Raw genomic sequence first — 17,088 nt, 5'->3', positions numbered from 1 at the left:
GTCTTGTTGATAATTAACCATTTTTTTCTGATAATTGTGTGTGTTTTTTTTATTGGAAAGCAAGGTCCCTAATATCCAAAAACTAATACTGTTGAATGACAATGTGTATAGGGTCCTTTGACGTGCTGCTAATGAGTATTCTGTGTTGCTTGAACGGCTCATCTTGCGGTAGTTTTTCTTCACATCAGTGCTATCCAACAGTCGGCGGTAAAACTTAGCAGTTTCATGCAATAACACACAAGAATCCTAACCAACGCATCACACTACCCTATACACACTGCCATTCTCCTCTCTCCTGCATCCTGGATATTAGGTTCATTCCTCTGCAATATATTAATCTGCCCATGGAACTATAAATCTACCAATCAATCTCTACAGCACTTTGTGAGCCTTTCCCTCCTCCTCCCCCCACTTAACACTTAAGAATTAATAACTCTTTTTAACCAGTTTCCTGTACTCCTTTCTCTCCAAAACAATATACTCAATCCCTACACCTATAATGAACTTTCTACCGCTATTGATTTCCACATTTCTCATCCTTTCCATTCTTATTTCGCCATCCATACTATAAAAAAAAAAAAAAAAAAAATTTCACTTCAACATCTTCGACCCTCATTCCATTCTTCCTCAACATCCACACTCAGTTTTCAAAGAGGCGAATTGGCCCGGCATTCTAACGTTGGCTCCCATGTATTCGTTCGTTCATTCCTTCTCTATTTCATGTTTTTAGGGCACACCTTGAAAGTAGGCAAAAAGGATCAAATGCGTAACAATTTTAACAAAAAACGCACTGGAGTCAAAATTATCAACTACTACCTCTAGTACTCTCTCTCTCTATCTCTCTCTCCCTCTCTCTCTGAATAAAACAAACTTTAATTAAATTTTTCACGTTTTCTTTGCCTTTCCAGAGTAATGGGTTTCGTGGAGAAGGCAGTGCGGAGACTGGAAGAGCCGGAAAAACTCGTCCCTCTGATACAAGAGTGTGGCAAGAACCACTGCCATTACGGAGCGCAGATCCAACACGTCGAGGTAAATTAATAGTTTGGGATTTACTGCAATAATCACTGTCATAGTACCCCTTGCCAATAACAGCCGTTATCGCATGAACAATAAAAAACACAAGTACTAGTGATATGACAGTAGCTGAACTGGTAGCAGCAATAGCAATCGGACCATTAGTAGCACTGAGAAAGTTTCTAAAAGATATGTTTATTTACTTCATCAAAACCACCATTGCATTAATCAAGAGAACCGTCTTTGTAATCAATACTACCGTCTCTATCATGACGAATACCATTTATTACCTTAATTATATATAAAGTTTATCGACAAAGTAATTATGTGTACAATTACTTCTTTACTGTACTTATCTACCGATATTGCCAAAATTTGTATTAGAGCTTATAATACCTTCAATTACCTGAAAACATAATATTATGAAAACAATAAAAGCCGATATGGCCACCATGTCACCTGACCAAAGTAATAACATTTTTTCAAGTATAAAATCCAGCAATAATAATAATAATAATAATAATAATAATAATAATAATAATAATAATAATAATAATAATAATACAGACAGACAGGAGAATAACAAACAAAACAGATGAATGGTACAACAAACCAACGCACGGACAGTACATGGGACACACTAAAGAACTGGCCAGCGAGGGAAAACTCAAAAGGGAAATAGAACGAATGCTAACTGCGGCACAAGACCAGCCCCTAAGAACCACAGATGTCCAAAGAAAGACAGATGGGAATAACATCCCACCCATATGCAGGAAGTGTAATATGAAAAACGAGACCATAAACCACATAGCAAGCGAATGTCCGGCACTTGCACAGAACCAGCACAAAAATAGGCACGATTCAGCAGCAAAAGCCATCTACTGGAGCCTGTGCAAGAAACACCAGCTACCTTCAAGTATAAGTGGTACGAACACCAACCTGAAGGAGTGACAGAAAACGATCAAGCAAAAATCCTCAAGGACTATGGTATCAGAGCAGATATGGTGATACGTGCCAATAGCCTAGACGTGACGTTGATTAACAAGATCAAGAAGAAAATATCACTCATTGATGTCGCAATACCATGGGACATCAGAGCAGAAGAGAAAGAGAGAGAAAAGACTGATAAGTATAAAGACCTGAAAATAGAAATAAGGAGGACATGAGATATGCCACTGCAAATTGTACCCATAATCATAGGAAAACTAGGCCCGATCCCAAGATCTCCGAAAAGGAACCTGGAAAAAGTAGATGCCGAGGTAGCTCCAGGACTCGTGCAGAAGTGTGTGCTCCTAGAAACAGCACACATAGTAAGAAAAGTGATGGACTCCTACTGAGGCAGAATATAACCCGGAACACCAAACTACAAAAACCACCCAGTAGAATAGGATGACTGTGATAGAAAATAATAATAATAATCAGTCACAAAGACCTCATTTCTTCACATTTTGGTATATGCCTCCTCCTGCCGTCATTAAATCCAGAACAGTATACAACAAGAAAGTGTTACCGGGCCAAGTGGGTTTCGAACCCTCGCAAGTCAGGTGAGAATGAAACTGCCGTAACCCCCAATATTACAAAAAAGGTCATAAATCATTCCCATTCCAATATGTGACATTATGAATAACCTTTTCACGTGACATACCGGTACTGGCAGTCAGAGGAGAAATTACCTTTCGGATTTTTGCTTGTTGAAATTCAATCTATGATGCTAAGAGTTTCCATAAAACAATATATGTACGGTGTGTGCAATTATGTATATGTATGTATAGTATATGTATGTATATACATACATATTAATATATATTATATAATTAATAAATATTTTTATATATAATATATATATATATATATATGTGTGTATGTGTGAGTGGTATGGGTATATGCAAGAACGTATATGAACAAAGCAAGTACTTCCAAGATGATGATAATTAAGTTACCGATTCTGGTTAACACCGGACCCCTAGACAAATACAATTTATAAAAATTCCTGATTATATATTTATATTTAAGAGAGAATCTGCAAAAGAAGCTTATGTGAAGAGATTTAAATCTTTCTCCAAAATAGGAACTGTCACTTCACACTCATATCGAATTCACCACAGCCTGATTTCAGTGCCTGCATTAATTTTTACTTTATCAAAGTTTATTGAAGTTATTCAATTCTTGAGTAACTACAAGCAGACACATAGAGAGACGGATGGCAGTACATTTTTGCTTTAACAAACCGAAACATGACCCATCACTCAATGTTTACCTTTCCTTGCCGTAGTCACTTCATTCTTTTAACTATAATATCTCGAAATGAGAGCTAAGAGACAAAGATATCCACTTTAAATACCAATACGTCTAAAAGAAAACCCTAAAGTCTCTTTCGATTCATAATTCCAGTTTCTACCGGCAAGGGTCCTTCTTTTCCCCATTTAAGATTTAAAGAACTATTTTCTAGTTTTCCCATTTTTCCTCAATTTATCCTTAGATTTACTCTAAACCTCTATTTGCATTTGCCAAAGGGGAACACACTCACCTTGATTACTGCAGTGGGAAACGATTTCATTTTTATGCTGGAGATATATTAAGATTTTATGTATCTGACCGATAGAAACTTGGCCTTCCTGCGCTGTCACACTAAAGGTGACAGAGAGCTCGAAGTTTTCTCATACTTACCCAGTTTAATAAATAACGTCGGATTATCAAGAGATTAAATACATTTATGAAGATATTTACGCCAGTATGAAAACATAAAGCTAGAAAAACCTTATTGATTATATAACTATATATAATATATATATTAATACATTATTTATATAATATAGATATATATATATATATATATATATATAGATTAGGTATATATATATATAATATTATATATATACAACATATTTTAGTTCGTTTCGCTTTGCGAAAGACTGTTTGGTTTTTCCGTTACGACTGTCATTCGTAAGTATTCTGGTTCCTTCTTTCTCCTATGTGATATCTTAGTAGAGTGGTTCCTATTAAAGTAAAGGAGATGATTCAAACGGATAAGTTGAATAATAGTAGAACAACTTTATTACTGAACTCCATAACAAGAGAGACAGTTCGGTCAGGAGACCGTTCCGTTTGATCGATAGAAATGAACTGAAATCTTAGAGCATCACGTCGATAGCGAAACATTAGCTATCTCAGCGATTCACATAAAAACATACGTAGTCCGCCGGCTCGGAAGTTACAAGTTTCCGGCGTAGGTTAACAGGTCAACCGCTTCCCATGGAAGGTGTTTGTGAAAGGTTGACAATATACAACATGATGACATTCAAAACAACTAAACCAGGCTACTGCAGACATCGCATAGCGTGATCTAGATTTGCCTTGGTCACGTAGGACCCTCCTAATTCGCCAATGACCTCAGGTCATGGGTTTTTATTTACAGATTATGTAATTCTAAAATGTATTTATTACATTAGGCTCGGACAGCTACCATTCAAGCCTTGAATAACAAAAGTTACTTTAAACATGGTTTCTTAGGAGCGTGCTCGTAACATATGTTTAGGTATAAACATAACAAGTGATTAAATGCATAAAAAGGTTCTGTTACATACCCTTTTGGACATATTCATAAACAAAGATAAATGCATGGAAAATCTAGATCCATGTTTGATAATAATAATGATTAGGTACCAAAAAAAAATCAAAAGGTTAACATGTATACATGATTATTATGATAATAGGTAACCTGATTAAGAATAGCGGTTACTGGGAAACACAAACATGATCATGGATAATTGTTAAAGAGTACTTGTCACTCTTTGTAATAGGTGCACAGATTAATATATAGGGCTGGTATATTTTATTAGGTGCCCGAAAAATACCTTTAGGAGTATATTAATATATATATATATATTGGGCTATAATATTTTATTAGGTGCCCGGGAGATACCTTAACTGTTCAAATGCAAAGGCGTGAGTCTTTCTTATCCTACATTTTGCCAGCATACAGACCGCTTTTCACACACAAAACAATTCCAGACAATTTTCCTAGGCACCAAATGAAATGGCCAGTTTCAAGCGGCCCTGAACGCAAACGCCTTGAGCGTAACGGGTACGTCATCTGGACGGGACAATACGTTTCCTTGGAGATCCTTCTGTGTATGCCTCAGCCTACGCCAAGCAAAGATGTTGACGGCAATAACCAATATGGCCGTCACGCTGAACACGGCCAGCAAAACGTAGTAACGAAGATTTTCTCCACCTGCATAAGTTGGTGACGCGTGGTTCATCTCAGCCAGTTGCGTCAAACGATGAGCCACCCGCGCGTTGTATGGGAGAGGTAGTGATGGGATAATTGTAGACGCCCAGGTATAGTTCGCAAAATACGTCTTCTCACGTATTATCGTGTTGACCCCTCTGACGGTGTAGTTTGTAGATGTCCCTGTACAACCATCAGCTACTACAAAGATTGGGGAATGGGCGGTGGTCCCGTCCGGGCATACGACTTGAAAACCGTCTTTGTCGTATCGGATCCAGGAGCCATATTCATTCTGTAATTGAAACTTATTACTGTAAAAGGATAAAGTTTCCTCAGACACCTTCACGTGTATGAGAGAGAGAGCGTTTAGCACTATGCCTAACTCACATGAATCCGTTGATATAGGATAGAATTCAAAAGAGTCAGCTGTACAAACTTTATTATTCATGGCTTCTGAAACAGTGTTAGTGGTTTATCTAAGTCTTTAATGACTGTAAATGATTTCCTATCAGAAGAAATCAGAACATGCCCTGTCAAATTGGATATTACTGGACTTGAGTTTATTCGTCATGAAAGTAGGAAACGGTGCTATTTTGTATGATTTGCCCAAGCATCTCGGAAGAAGCAAACCAAAGGTATGGTGAATCATAATCCTATAATTTTCAACGCTGACTGATATTAGGCTATAATAGAACTCTACTTTATGGGCGTCTAATAAAGGAATATAACCTAGTTTCTCCCGTCCGTTCTCCAAAGTTAACGTCAGATCTTTAATAGGCATAAGGTGTGGAGATAACACACCTTTGTCGCTAACGTAATAGCTTCTATTCATAGTCTTTTGATTCTCAATAAAATGTGATATTTTGACACGGATATGATCTATTTTCGAACTATAATAAGCTAACGTAGCCAGCAAATGTTGAACTTCCATAATCTGATCGATATTATTAGAATGTTCGTTCACCAAACTCATTATTTGATTGATTGAAGATAACTGGCTGCGAAGTTCAGACAAAGCTAATTCGGTTTTGTGTTGCAAAAACTCAATTCTTTTATTTTGATTATTTATCTTAAGGCGATTTGAAATTCCTAAGCCTAGATTCGCAACAGATCCTAAGATGTTTAGTCCAGCAAGAAGAAGTGGGTTGTGGCGTTCGAGATTATTGTGCCACACAGACCACATCAGCAAGTCACGAGCAAGTTCCTCTGCCTCAGCGGTTTTATTTTGTGTGTCATAAGATAACATTTCCACGACGCTTAGGGTTTGAGCTAGCGAAATCTCTGAGTTAGCATGAAAATTACGTTGGTGCATTTCCTTAAGCGAAATGGCAAACCTCATCAGGTCATTCTTTAAGTTAAGGACGTCATCTTCAGGCAAAAATATAGCTTGCATATCCACTTCTATGACTATATTACTCGACACAATATAAATATCTTCTGTTCCTTCGATAATCGAGCCATGATTAAATTCTATTTCTTTCGTCTTAGCGCTCTTTCCATACAACAAAGGTGTCTGAACAAACAATATCACTCCTAACAATAACAGATTCATTTTGGAAACTGCAATGAGTAAAATATATGTAACTCATGTTAAAGAATATGTTTACATACAAATATGATATATAAATATATATATATATCACACATAAATAAGTATATATATAAATATAGAATAATATTAATGATATATCCTATCACTAATATATATACGCACTAAAGATAATATATATATAGATATAGATATGATATATAGGAGAGATATAGATATATATAGATATAGATAGTAGGTTAATAATTTTAAGATATCTATTTATATATTAGATATATATATAATATATATATATATATATATAATACTGTTAGATACAGACTAGATATATATATTATTTTAAGTATATTAAATTATTATACAAGTTTCATAAATGCAACCATTTTTTCCCTAACTCCATCAACCTTTCTTTAGATTCTGACATGTGCCACTGGAACTATTCTCATATCATGGGGTTTGGATACATTTTGAACCCCTAAATCATTGGCCGTGTTAATGTTTCTAAAATGTTAAACGGGCCTTCAAACTTAGGTGTCAGTTTATAATTTAAACCTTTACGTATGTATACTTGTATGTATACCTGATCACCCACGGCATATGTTCTGGTTGGCTTAGCTATTTTATCATGATTTCTTTTCATTATAAGTTGTGCTTCTTCTAGATTCTTACGAAGTATATTATATCGACTTATGCTTGCATCCATAACATCCTTTAGAGGATTTGATAAATTAATTGTAGGCGTTAATACATGGAAAGGTGTTCTAGCTGGGATACCGTACAGTGCCTCGTGCGGTGTCATTTTAATAGACACATGATATTGAGTGATTAAGTGTGCTTAGTACCGCAGGTATGGCAATGTCCCAGTTGGGGTCTGCCCCCCCTAAGGTGACCCTTAAAATGTTTAAAACCTTACGATTTGCCCTTTCCACTAGCCCATTAGACTCTGGGTGATAGATCATGGTATTGATTTTCTTTATGCAAAGGAATTCGCACAAGGAGTTAAGGAAATGATTATTGAACTCCCCGCCTGAGTCTGATATAATGGTGTGTGGAATTCCATGTTTACAAATGTAGCACTCGTAAAACTTTCTAGCGCACTCGACTGCGGTTTTTGTTTTAAGCGCTATCAGTTCTGTATATCGAGTCAAGGCATCTATGATTACTAGGAGGTGCTTATTTCCTCTGTCTGACTCGTAAAATCCTGTTAATAAATCTAAGTGTACTCTTTCAAAGGGTTGATTTGGCACGGGGTAAGCCCCTAGGCTGACAGGTGTCTTCGTGTGCCCTTTGTATTCTTGACAAGTGCAACAATTTGCTAGGTGCTTTTTTATATCTGTAAGCATCGTATGCCAATAAAATAAAGATTTGGCTTTCTGTGACATTAGGGAATAACCCGGGTGTCCATGCAGTGGATTTTATCAATGCAACCATTTTAAGACAGTGGGTATGAGTGAGATAGGTACCACCACCTGGTTGTTATTCAACTGTGGTGTGTTGCGGGTTTTCCTCGTCACGGATCTACACAGGATATTATCTTTGATTATATAATTCTGCTGCTTATACTTTATATATTCCTTTTCCTTCGGATTTCCGTTTAACGCAATTATGATTTTTTCTATTTGTTGATCTTTTCTTTGTTCCGTCTGTAATAGTTCAGCACTCCAGCCCAGATCTTCCTGTTCAGATATAGTTTTAACGATGGCGTGGAGGTTGAGATATCTATTAATTCAGCTAATGGCTCGGTACAAGATGAAGAGGGGTGCGTGATAATGCGTCAGCAATGATATTTGCTTTCCCAGGTAAATACCCGATCCTCGCGCCAAAGTCCTGAATGATCATGTGCCACCGAGTTCGCTCAGGGCTGTGACAAAAGCCTTTAAAGAAGTCGGTTAGGGGCTTATGATCAGTGAGAACCTTGACGGGATAACCGTATATTATAAATTTAAAATGCATGAGTGAATTAACAATAGCGAGCCCTTCCTTGTCTATTACTGCATATTTAGTTTTGGAAGGTCTCAGTTTACGTGAATAAAAAGCTATAGGGAAAAACTGTTTATCATATTGTTGAAGCAATACCCCACCTACTCCTAGGTCTGAGGCGTCTGTTGCTATAAAGAATTCCTTACCGAGTCAGGAATTTCAAGATAGGAGAACTACACAGTTCATCTTTCAATTTATCGAACGCCTGTTGATGATTTTCAGACCATATGAAATCTACGCCCTTTTTTATAAGATCGGTTAGGGGAGCGGCTATGATGGAGTAGTTCCTAATGAACCTCCGATAATATCCTGCTACAGCCTAAAAAAATTGCTGTATTCCCGTTGACGTTAGTAGGTATCGAAGTTACGGATAGCCGATACCTTATCATGGACTACTTTAAGACCTTCACTAGACACCTGTGAAACCTAAATAGACTAGTTCTGTTTTAAAAATTCACACTTACTTATCTTTACCCTTAGGTTATGCTGCCTTAGTCTTTGTAGCACTAACTCTAATTTACGTAGATGTTCTTCTAAGGTATTAGAAAAGATTACTAGGTCGTCCATGTAGGCATGTAGGATATCTCCTAACAAGTCTCCAAACACAATGTTTATCATTCTAGTAAAAGTTATAGGAGCACAACGTAAACCAAAAGGCATACGCAAAAATTCATAATGTCCCCTGGCTGTGCTGAAGGCATGTATGGGATACTCTCTTCTTCCAACGGAATCTGATGAAAGCCTTTTAGTATGTCCAAGCTGGTGAAATATTTGTTCTGACCTAGTAGAGATAGAATATCGTCAGTACATGGTACTGGGAATCGGTCAGGGATTGTTTCCTCATTTAAGCGACGAAAATCGACGCATATCCGCCAAGTTCGATCTTTTTTCGGTACATACTATTAACGGAAAATTATAAGGCTGTTTGATTTCCTAATGACTCCTTCTTTTAGCATTTTACCTACTTCCTCAGTTATCTCATTCTGAAATTTCATAGGAAGTCGGTACGAAGGTACATAGATTGACTTTCTGTTTGTCCTTTAGCCTTATTTGATGCTCGATGACATCCGTTTTCCTAAGGTTTTCCATCCGTAGTGGAAAAACATCATGATATACAGGTAAAAGATTCAAATTTCTGCTGAATTTCTTCTTCTTGAATGTCCTTATGATTTTATTGTTCTTTATAGATTGCAAAAGGGATTCATCCGCAACTGATTGAGCGTGATTGATCTCAGCTACGGTAAGAATGCGATGTTTATAAACTTCCACATCCAAGATATGTTGATTTTTGTGGATTACTAAAGTGGTATTCAAATAATTACAGACTTCGATGTTACATTGTTGTTGTGAGCCGACTGTATAAATGGCTTGTTTGACGGATAATCCGTGTGTTTTCAGAGTGTCGGAAAGGATTAACATTTCAGATCCAGGCAAGGTTTTCTTTACACGCACTAATATGTTCGAAGTTACGTTCGGCTCGAGAGTTTGCGTGCAAGCTGATATTACGGGCGAGCGAGAATTCTGTTGGGTCGCATGGATTATTTCTTGGTTTATGAGACAAGTGATTGGTTCTTTAATATATGTTACTACTCTGTCTGTCTCTTTATTATCTAAAACTGATTTTAGGGTATTAGAAGACTTATAGAATTTTCCTTTGATATACACACCGTGTTTTGCAGGGCATAAGGTAATATTTTGAGTGCCCATAGACGGGTATCCGATAATTACTGCGGGATACATATTAATGTTTTGTACAACGATAAAGGTATCGGAAAACGTGCGCTTACCGACCTTGTACTGAACATGAGTTACTCCTACCACATTTAATTCATTATTTCCTATACCCGAGAGTCTTATTCCGGACTTCTCTATAGGGAAGTTTGAAAAGAGTAAATGATGAGTCCTTAAATCCATGATATTACGTGGACTACCAGAATCAAAGAACAAAGTAAATGACTTATGGTCAAAATTTACTGCATGTAAGGTTGGTCGTAACTCGTCTTGACTTATGATTGCGTGAATTTGTCGCAAATCTACGGGAACCTGCACAGATTTTTTGGATTCGGCCGTGTGTTTCATAGGAAAATCGATTGCCTCACAATGATTTGATAAATGATTAAACTGATTATTTGATACAAAAGATGTTGATATTGATGACCCAACATCGTACTCTCCCCCCTTGGAGCTAACTACGTGGTATTTGCTTTGTTTAGCACTCCTTGAAAATTTGCTTGACCTTGCAAGTTCTGGCTAGACGGCCCAGGAACAGAGGTACCTGAAGCACAATTTGTTTGTTTTTGCTGTTGAGCAGCATTTCCGTTTGCTTGTTTCTTTTTATAGTACTGAGGACCCTTCTTTTTGTTTGCATTGGCAACTGTTTGCGTGATTGTAAGATTCTGCTGTTGATTCCACGAGAAGCAATAATTATATGAATGTGTGGTACTGTTATGAATTGAACAAAAACGCGTCTGACAGTCTGACGTTACGTGATCTGGCCTATTGCAATTGTAACAAGTCATCCCTGCTGTTTGATTATGATTAACTTCGCCGACTTGTTGTGGCTTATCCTCATTTTTTGCAAAAGCTTGATGGAAGCAAGATCAAGTTCAGTACATTTAGACATGTGTGCTTTTATCTGTTTATACACACCTAGTTCTGTACTGTCAGGCGTTAGCTTTTTAACACAATACCGTACCAAAGCTACAGGCAACATGACTGCCATACGGATTAAATATATCAAGTGTATGAAAACATTCACTGCAATATTGGATCTTGTAACCCACGTGGAGTTACGTAAGTTTTCCTGATGTTCATTTAACCGGTCGGCAATTACTGCCTCCCGTTCTAAACACTAGGCTGAGCCATAGAAGCTTGTTTACGCGTAGAACTCGAAGAACCCCATAACGATATTTACCTCCAGGACCTTGAACAGGAAAAATTATGTCCTGAACCAAGTTAGTTTTACTTCTGGATTTTTGGTTTTATAGGTGTTCCTCTTGTATGCGTGTTTTTTCCGACTGATACGATTCCTAACTGTTTCACTAGCACTGTACAGATACGAACGTCCACTGCGCAAACGCATATTCAATGTAAAATAAAAATGTGTTGCAAATAATAGGAAAAACCCACAAAAAAGATCATATAAGTACAGATAATTTGATAAAGATATTATACGGAGAATTCCTGCAAGAAAACGATAGCAACAACGAGGATCTGTGGGCGAGAACTCGTAGTTGAAGATTGATTCCTGTAATGAATGAAGATTAAGACTATATAACTCACCCCCAGAATACTGGACGATCGACTCCTGATGAACAACACTTCACTGAGATAAACCTGAATAGATAAAATTCTACTTAGCTCTGGGTTATATGTTGAAGGATTGTTGACATGGGATGACGTCACAGTTTCCTCTCTCCTGCGTCGGAAGTCGTGATGACGTCACGGTCTCCTCTCTTCCTCACGTTGCATGAAGAAGTCCAAGATTGATGACGTCACAGCCCCCTTCCTCGCGTTGCTTCCTCTTGGCCTACTCTTCGCGTCCTTGCTAGTGATCGCGCGTTGTTTCCTTTATGTGTTTTCTTCTTTCCGTTGATGTTCGATGCTGCTCTCGTCCGGTGTTGATTCTCGGAGATATGTGCAACAGTCACTCAATCGTCGATGTTGATGCTTGTATTCTTCTCGATCACGGACATATCTTCGTCTTCATAAAATGTTGCGTTGATTGAAGATCCCGTTTCCTCTGTTTAGTATTGATTTATAGGTGGAAGTTGGTGATTGCAGTTCTTCGGTCGGCTGATATGGGTCTTGTTAATGTTACTCTTCGTCAATAGCTGCCACCAATTTTAGTCGTTTTGCTTTTGCGAAAGACTTTGTTTTTCCTTACGACTGTCATTTGTAAGTATTCTGGTTCCTTCTTTCTCCTATGTGATATCTTAGTTGAATAATAGTAGAACAACTTTATTACTGAACTCCATAACAAGAGAGACAGTTCGGTCAGGAGACCGTTCCGTTTGATCGATAGAAATGAACTGAAATCTTAGAGCATCACGTCGATAGCGAAACATCAGCTATCTCAGCGATTCGCATAAAAACATACGTAGTCCGCCGGCTCGGAAGTTACAAGTTTCCGGCGTAGGTTAACAGGTCAACCGCTTCCCATGGAAGGTGTTTGTGAAAGGTTGACAATATACAACATGATGACATTTCAAAACAAACTTAAACCAGGCTACTGCAGACATCGCATAGCGTGATCTAGATTTGCCTTGGTCACGTAGGAACCTCCTAATTCGCCAATGACCTCAGGTCATGGGTTTTTATTTACAGATTATGTAATTCTAAAATGTATTTATTACACATATATATATATAAATAAAGATATATGCCACGAAGGAAAAATAAACGAAGCAGGATCTGCGAGACCTTTCGACGTTAACCGTCCTTTACTGAGCAGAAACTGACATAAATGCGTCAAAAGACAATACAAGAAGATTCGTATAACTGACAGATAGGGATTATAAAGAGATTAGTACCTAGAATCCGACACACCTGGAAGCTGAGAAACCGTCCCAGACAAGCTTAAACAATGGGTGCAATTAAAGGTTTAAGACAATCATCTCAGATACAAAGACAAGACAATTAAAGGATTATAGGTGACAGCTATTCAGAACTTGGTAAACAAAACCATATTCTCAATACATGTCAGATATACATTACAACAAAGATAACTCTAAGACAACTGATTTTTATTTAAGTCAGTAAATATATCTTTGAGGTCATTCTTAAACATGTTACAAATACAAGGGTCTAAATGAAAAAGGCCACGACTAACATTGAAATTACAATGAAAAGTACGTTGTATTAAAGCAGATTCTAAAAGATTTCGTGATAAGACATCTCTTGACCTTGCAATTACTGAACTACCAACCCAATTTATTCGGTGGTTGTTTTCACTTAAATGAATGAATATTGCATTAGATGTTTGCCCAGTTTTTACAGAATATTTATGCTAGCTTAGCCTTACTTCTAGGCCTTTGCTGGACTGTCCGAGATAAAATTAGGGACAATCCATATATGGAATTTTATATATTTTGTTGTTGCTTTCTCTGGGACCATTTCTTATTAACATTCCTTTTAGGTTGACATTAAAAGCTTTTAACCCTCTTACGCCGAAGCCCTAAAAATCAAAACCTCTCCTGTATGCCGGCGCCGGTTTGGAGTGAGCGCGGAAGCGGAAAAAATAATTTTTTCAAAAAATCAAATCGCGCTTAGTTTTGAAGATTAAGAGTTCATTTTTGGCTCATTTTTTTGTCATTGCCTGAAGTTTAGTATGCAATCATCAGAAATGAAAAATAATATCATTATCATATGTAAATAATGCGATATATGGTAGCAAAAAAAAAATTCATAGATAATTGTATTCAAATCACGCTGTGCAAAAAACGATCAAAGCTAACGAGTTACTTTTTTTTCGTTGTATTGTACACTAAATTTCAATCATTTTGATATATAATACATAGTAAAACAATAAAAGCAACACCGGAAAAATATTATCACAAAATGATGTACGAATTCGTAATGCGCGGACGTAAAAAAAATGTTAGGTTTCAAAAATTCACCGTAATTCTAAATATTTTTCTAGAGACTTCCAATTTTGTTTCAACATTAAGACAAATGATTTAATATTACGATACTGTTAAGAGTTTTTAGATTAGAATTGCAGATTTCGACCATTTCGGACGAGTTAAATTTGACCGAATGTCGAAATTTTTATATATATTTTTTTTATATGCACATATTTCGGAGATGGGAAAAGCTACAACATTCACTTATTTTTTATTGTATTTTTCATGAATTCGCGCACATTTTGATATATGAAACTCTATAAAACGGCTAATATGAAAAGGAGCAAATATTAGGATAATGCGATGTACGTATTTCGGAGACTTGCGGCCGCGAATCGGCGCGCGGAGTGAAGGTAAATATATTTTTCAAAAATTCACCATTAAATCACAATATTGTTTCTAGGAGACTCAAATTTGTTTCAAAATGAAGAAAAATTACGGAATATTACTAGGCTGTAAGAGTTTTAGCTTACAATTGCGTTTTTCAACTATTTCGGTAGAGTCAAATTTGACCGAACGTGATTTTTTTTCTATTTATCGTGATTTATATGCAAATATTTCGAAAAAAGAGAAAAGCTACAACCTTCAATCATTTTTAGTTATATTCTACATGAAATTGCGCACATTTTCATATATAAAACTTTATGTAACAGCTAATTGTAAATGGTGCAAACATTTCAACAATCGCACACAAAAATTCTGATTTTTGCGGAAGAGTTACCGCGCGGACGTAAGGAAAATGTTTTTTTTTTTTTTTTTTTTTCATAAATTCACCATAAATCGAAATATTGTGCTAGAGACTTCCAAGGCGTTGCAAAATGAAGGTAAATGATTGAATATTACTAGAATATAAGAGTTTTAGCTTACAATTGCGTTTTTCGACCATTTCGGTAGAGTCAAAATTGACCGAAAGTTGAAATTTTTGCACTTAACGTTATTTATATGAAAATATTTCGAAACTGATAAAAGCTACAACCATGGGTTGTTAAAAAAAAAGCTACAACCATGGGTTGTTTTTTGTTGTATTGTGCATGGAATTTCACACCTTTCCATATATAAAACTTTATGTAACGGCAAATTTAAAAGGGTGCAAACATTACGACAATCGCACGAAAAAATTTATCTGAAGAGTTATCGCACGAACGTAGGGAAAAAGTTTTTTCATAAATTCACCATAAATCGAAATATTGTGCTAGAGACGTCCAATTAGTTGCAAAATGAAGGCAAATGATTGAATATTACTCTTATAATATAAGGAAATTTTAGCTTACAATTGCGCTTTTCTCGGACCATTTCGGTAGAGTCAAAGTTTGACCAAAGGTTGAAATTTTGCACTTATCGTTATTTATATGAAAATATTTCAAAACTGATAAAAGCTACAATCATGAGTATTCTTTTGTTGTATTTTACATGTAATTGCGCACATTTTCATATATAATACTTCATGTAAAGGATAATTTAGAATGGTGCAAAAATTATGTCAAAGTGACAAAATAATTTTTGAATGTGTCACTGATACTTTTTAGTGCGATAAGAAAGAAATTCGCGCTTGCGCGCCTGCGTAGCGATTGTAAACAAAACAACGCCTTGATCCGTGATCTCCCAGCATCCCCCAAGGCGCGTGATTCAAAAGTTTTTGGCTGGTAGGCCTATAAGTATTTTTCCGCGAATTTTTAAAAAAACTTTTTTGAGCCGACGTATGATACGTCCAATCGGCATACGGAAGACATTTTGACTCGACGTTTAATACGTCCAATCGGCGTAAGAGGGTTAACAATGATTTAATGGTTTCAAATCCGTTAAAATAAGCCAAACTGAGAATGTTCTTAGAATTTTCTTTCTGCGTGTTACTTACACTATAAAACTTTTTGTGGGCTTTATTATAACAAATATCTAATATATGTGAAGGATAGCATAAATCTTTCCCTATTTTTCTTATGTATTCAATTTCTTGATCCAAATATTGTGGACTGACAATGCGCAATGCTCGTAAAAACATAGAGGAAAAAATTGATATTTTTATGTTAAGATGGTGTCCTGAGAAGAAATGAACATTAGTTAAGTTGTTGGTCGGTTTCCTATAAATACTGAATTTACATTGAAATGATTCTCTGTGTATCAAAACATCTAAGAAAGGGAGGCAATTGTCTTTTTCTAATTCTAGAGTAAACTTAATCAATGGTACCTGGTTATTTACCATCAACTCCGCTTTTCACTATTAAGGATAAGGATAACTTAAAGCTCTGTTCAAAAGCGACGTGTTCAGACAACGGCAAGAACACAGCCCTACCAGACTCAACATCCCCAAGCAATAGGATTTTGTCCTTGGAAATATGACGCCTCTGAATGATATCTCAAGTTAATTAACAAATTCAATAGTTCCTGGAAATGCCATGAATCCCGTAAAAACCTAGATATCCTGGAAATACTAAAATACCTAAGTTTTCAGTATGTCCCCAACAAATTTACTAGTGCATGGAAATGCCATGCTCCTGCAAAAAGCTAGAAATCTTGGAAATACGAAAATTCTCAAGATTTCTGAATTATGAACCAAAATGTTCCGTAGCTCATGGAAATACTGACTTAAAAAGACTTAAAAATCTGGAAATCTTGGAAATGTTCAAAATCCCAAGATTTCTTAATAATGTCTCCAGAAGTACTACACTAGTTCATGGAAATGTCATCCATCC

At 36.4% G+C, this 17,088-nt stretch overlaps 1 protein-coding gene across 1 annotated transcript in view; it reads left to right on the top strand.

Annotated features, from left to right (window-relative positions):
• Positions 1–17,088, top strand: part of LOC135216372 (cytoglobin-2-like) — a 262,947-nt gene that overhangs the window by 244,795 nt on the left and 1,064 nt on the right. The window contains exon 3 of the mRNA XM_064251632.1: positions 909–1,029. Coding sequence (XP_064107702.1) covers positions 909–1,029 — 121 coding nt within the window. The remainder of the gene's footprint in view (positions 1–908; positions 1,030–17,088) is intronic.

The sequence above is a fragment of the Macrobrachium nipponense genome, chromosome 6 (genome assembly GCF_015104395.2).
Source record: "Macrobrachium nipponense isolate FS-2020 chromosome 6, ASM1510439v2, whole genome shotgun sequence".
Lineage (NCBI taxonomy): Eukaryota > Metazoa > Arthropoda > Malacostraca > Decapoda > Palaemonidae > Macrobrachium > Macrobrachium nipponense.
This window is presented reverse-complemented; position numbering and strand designations above follow the sequence as displayed.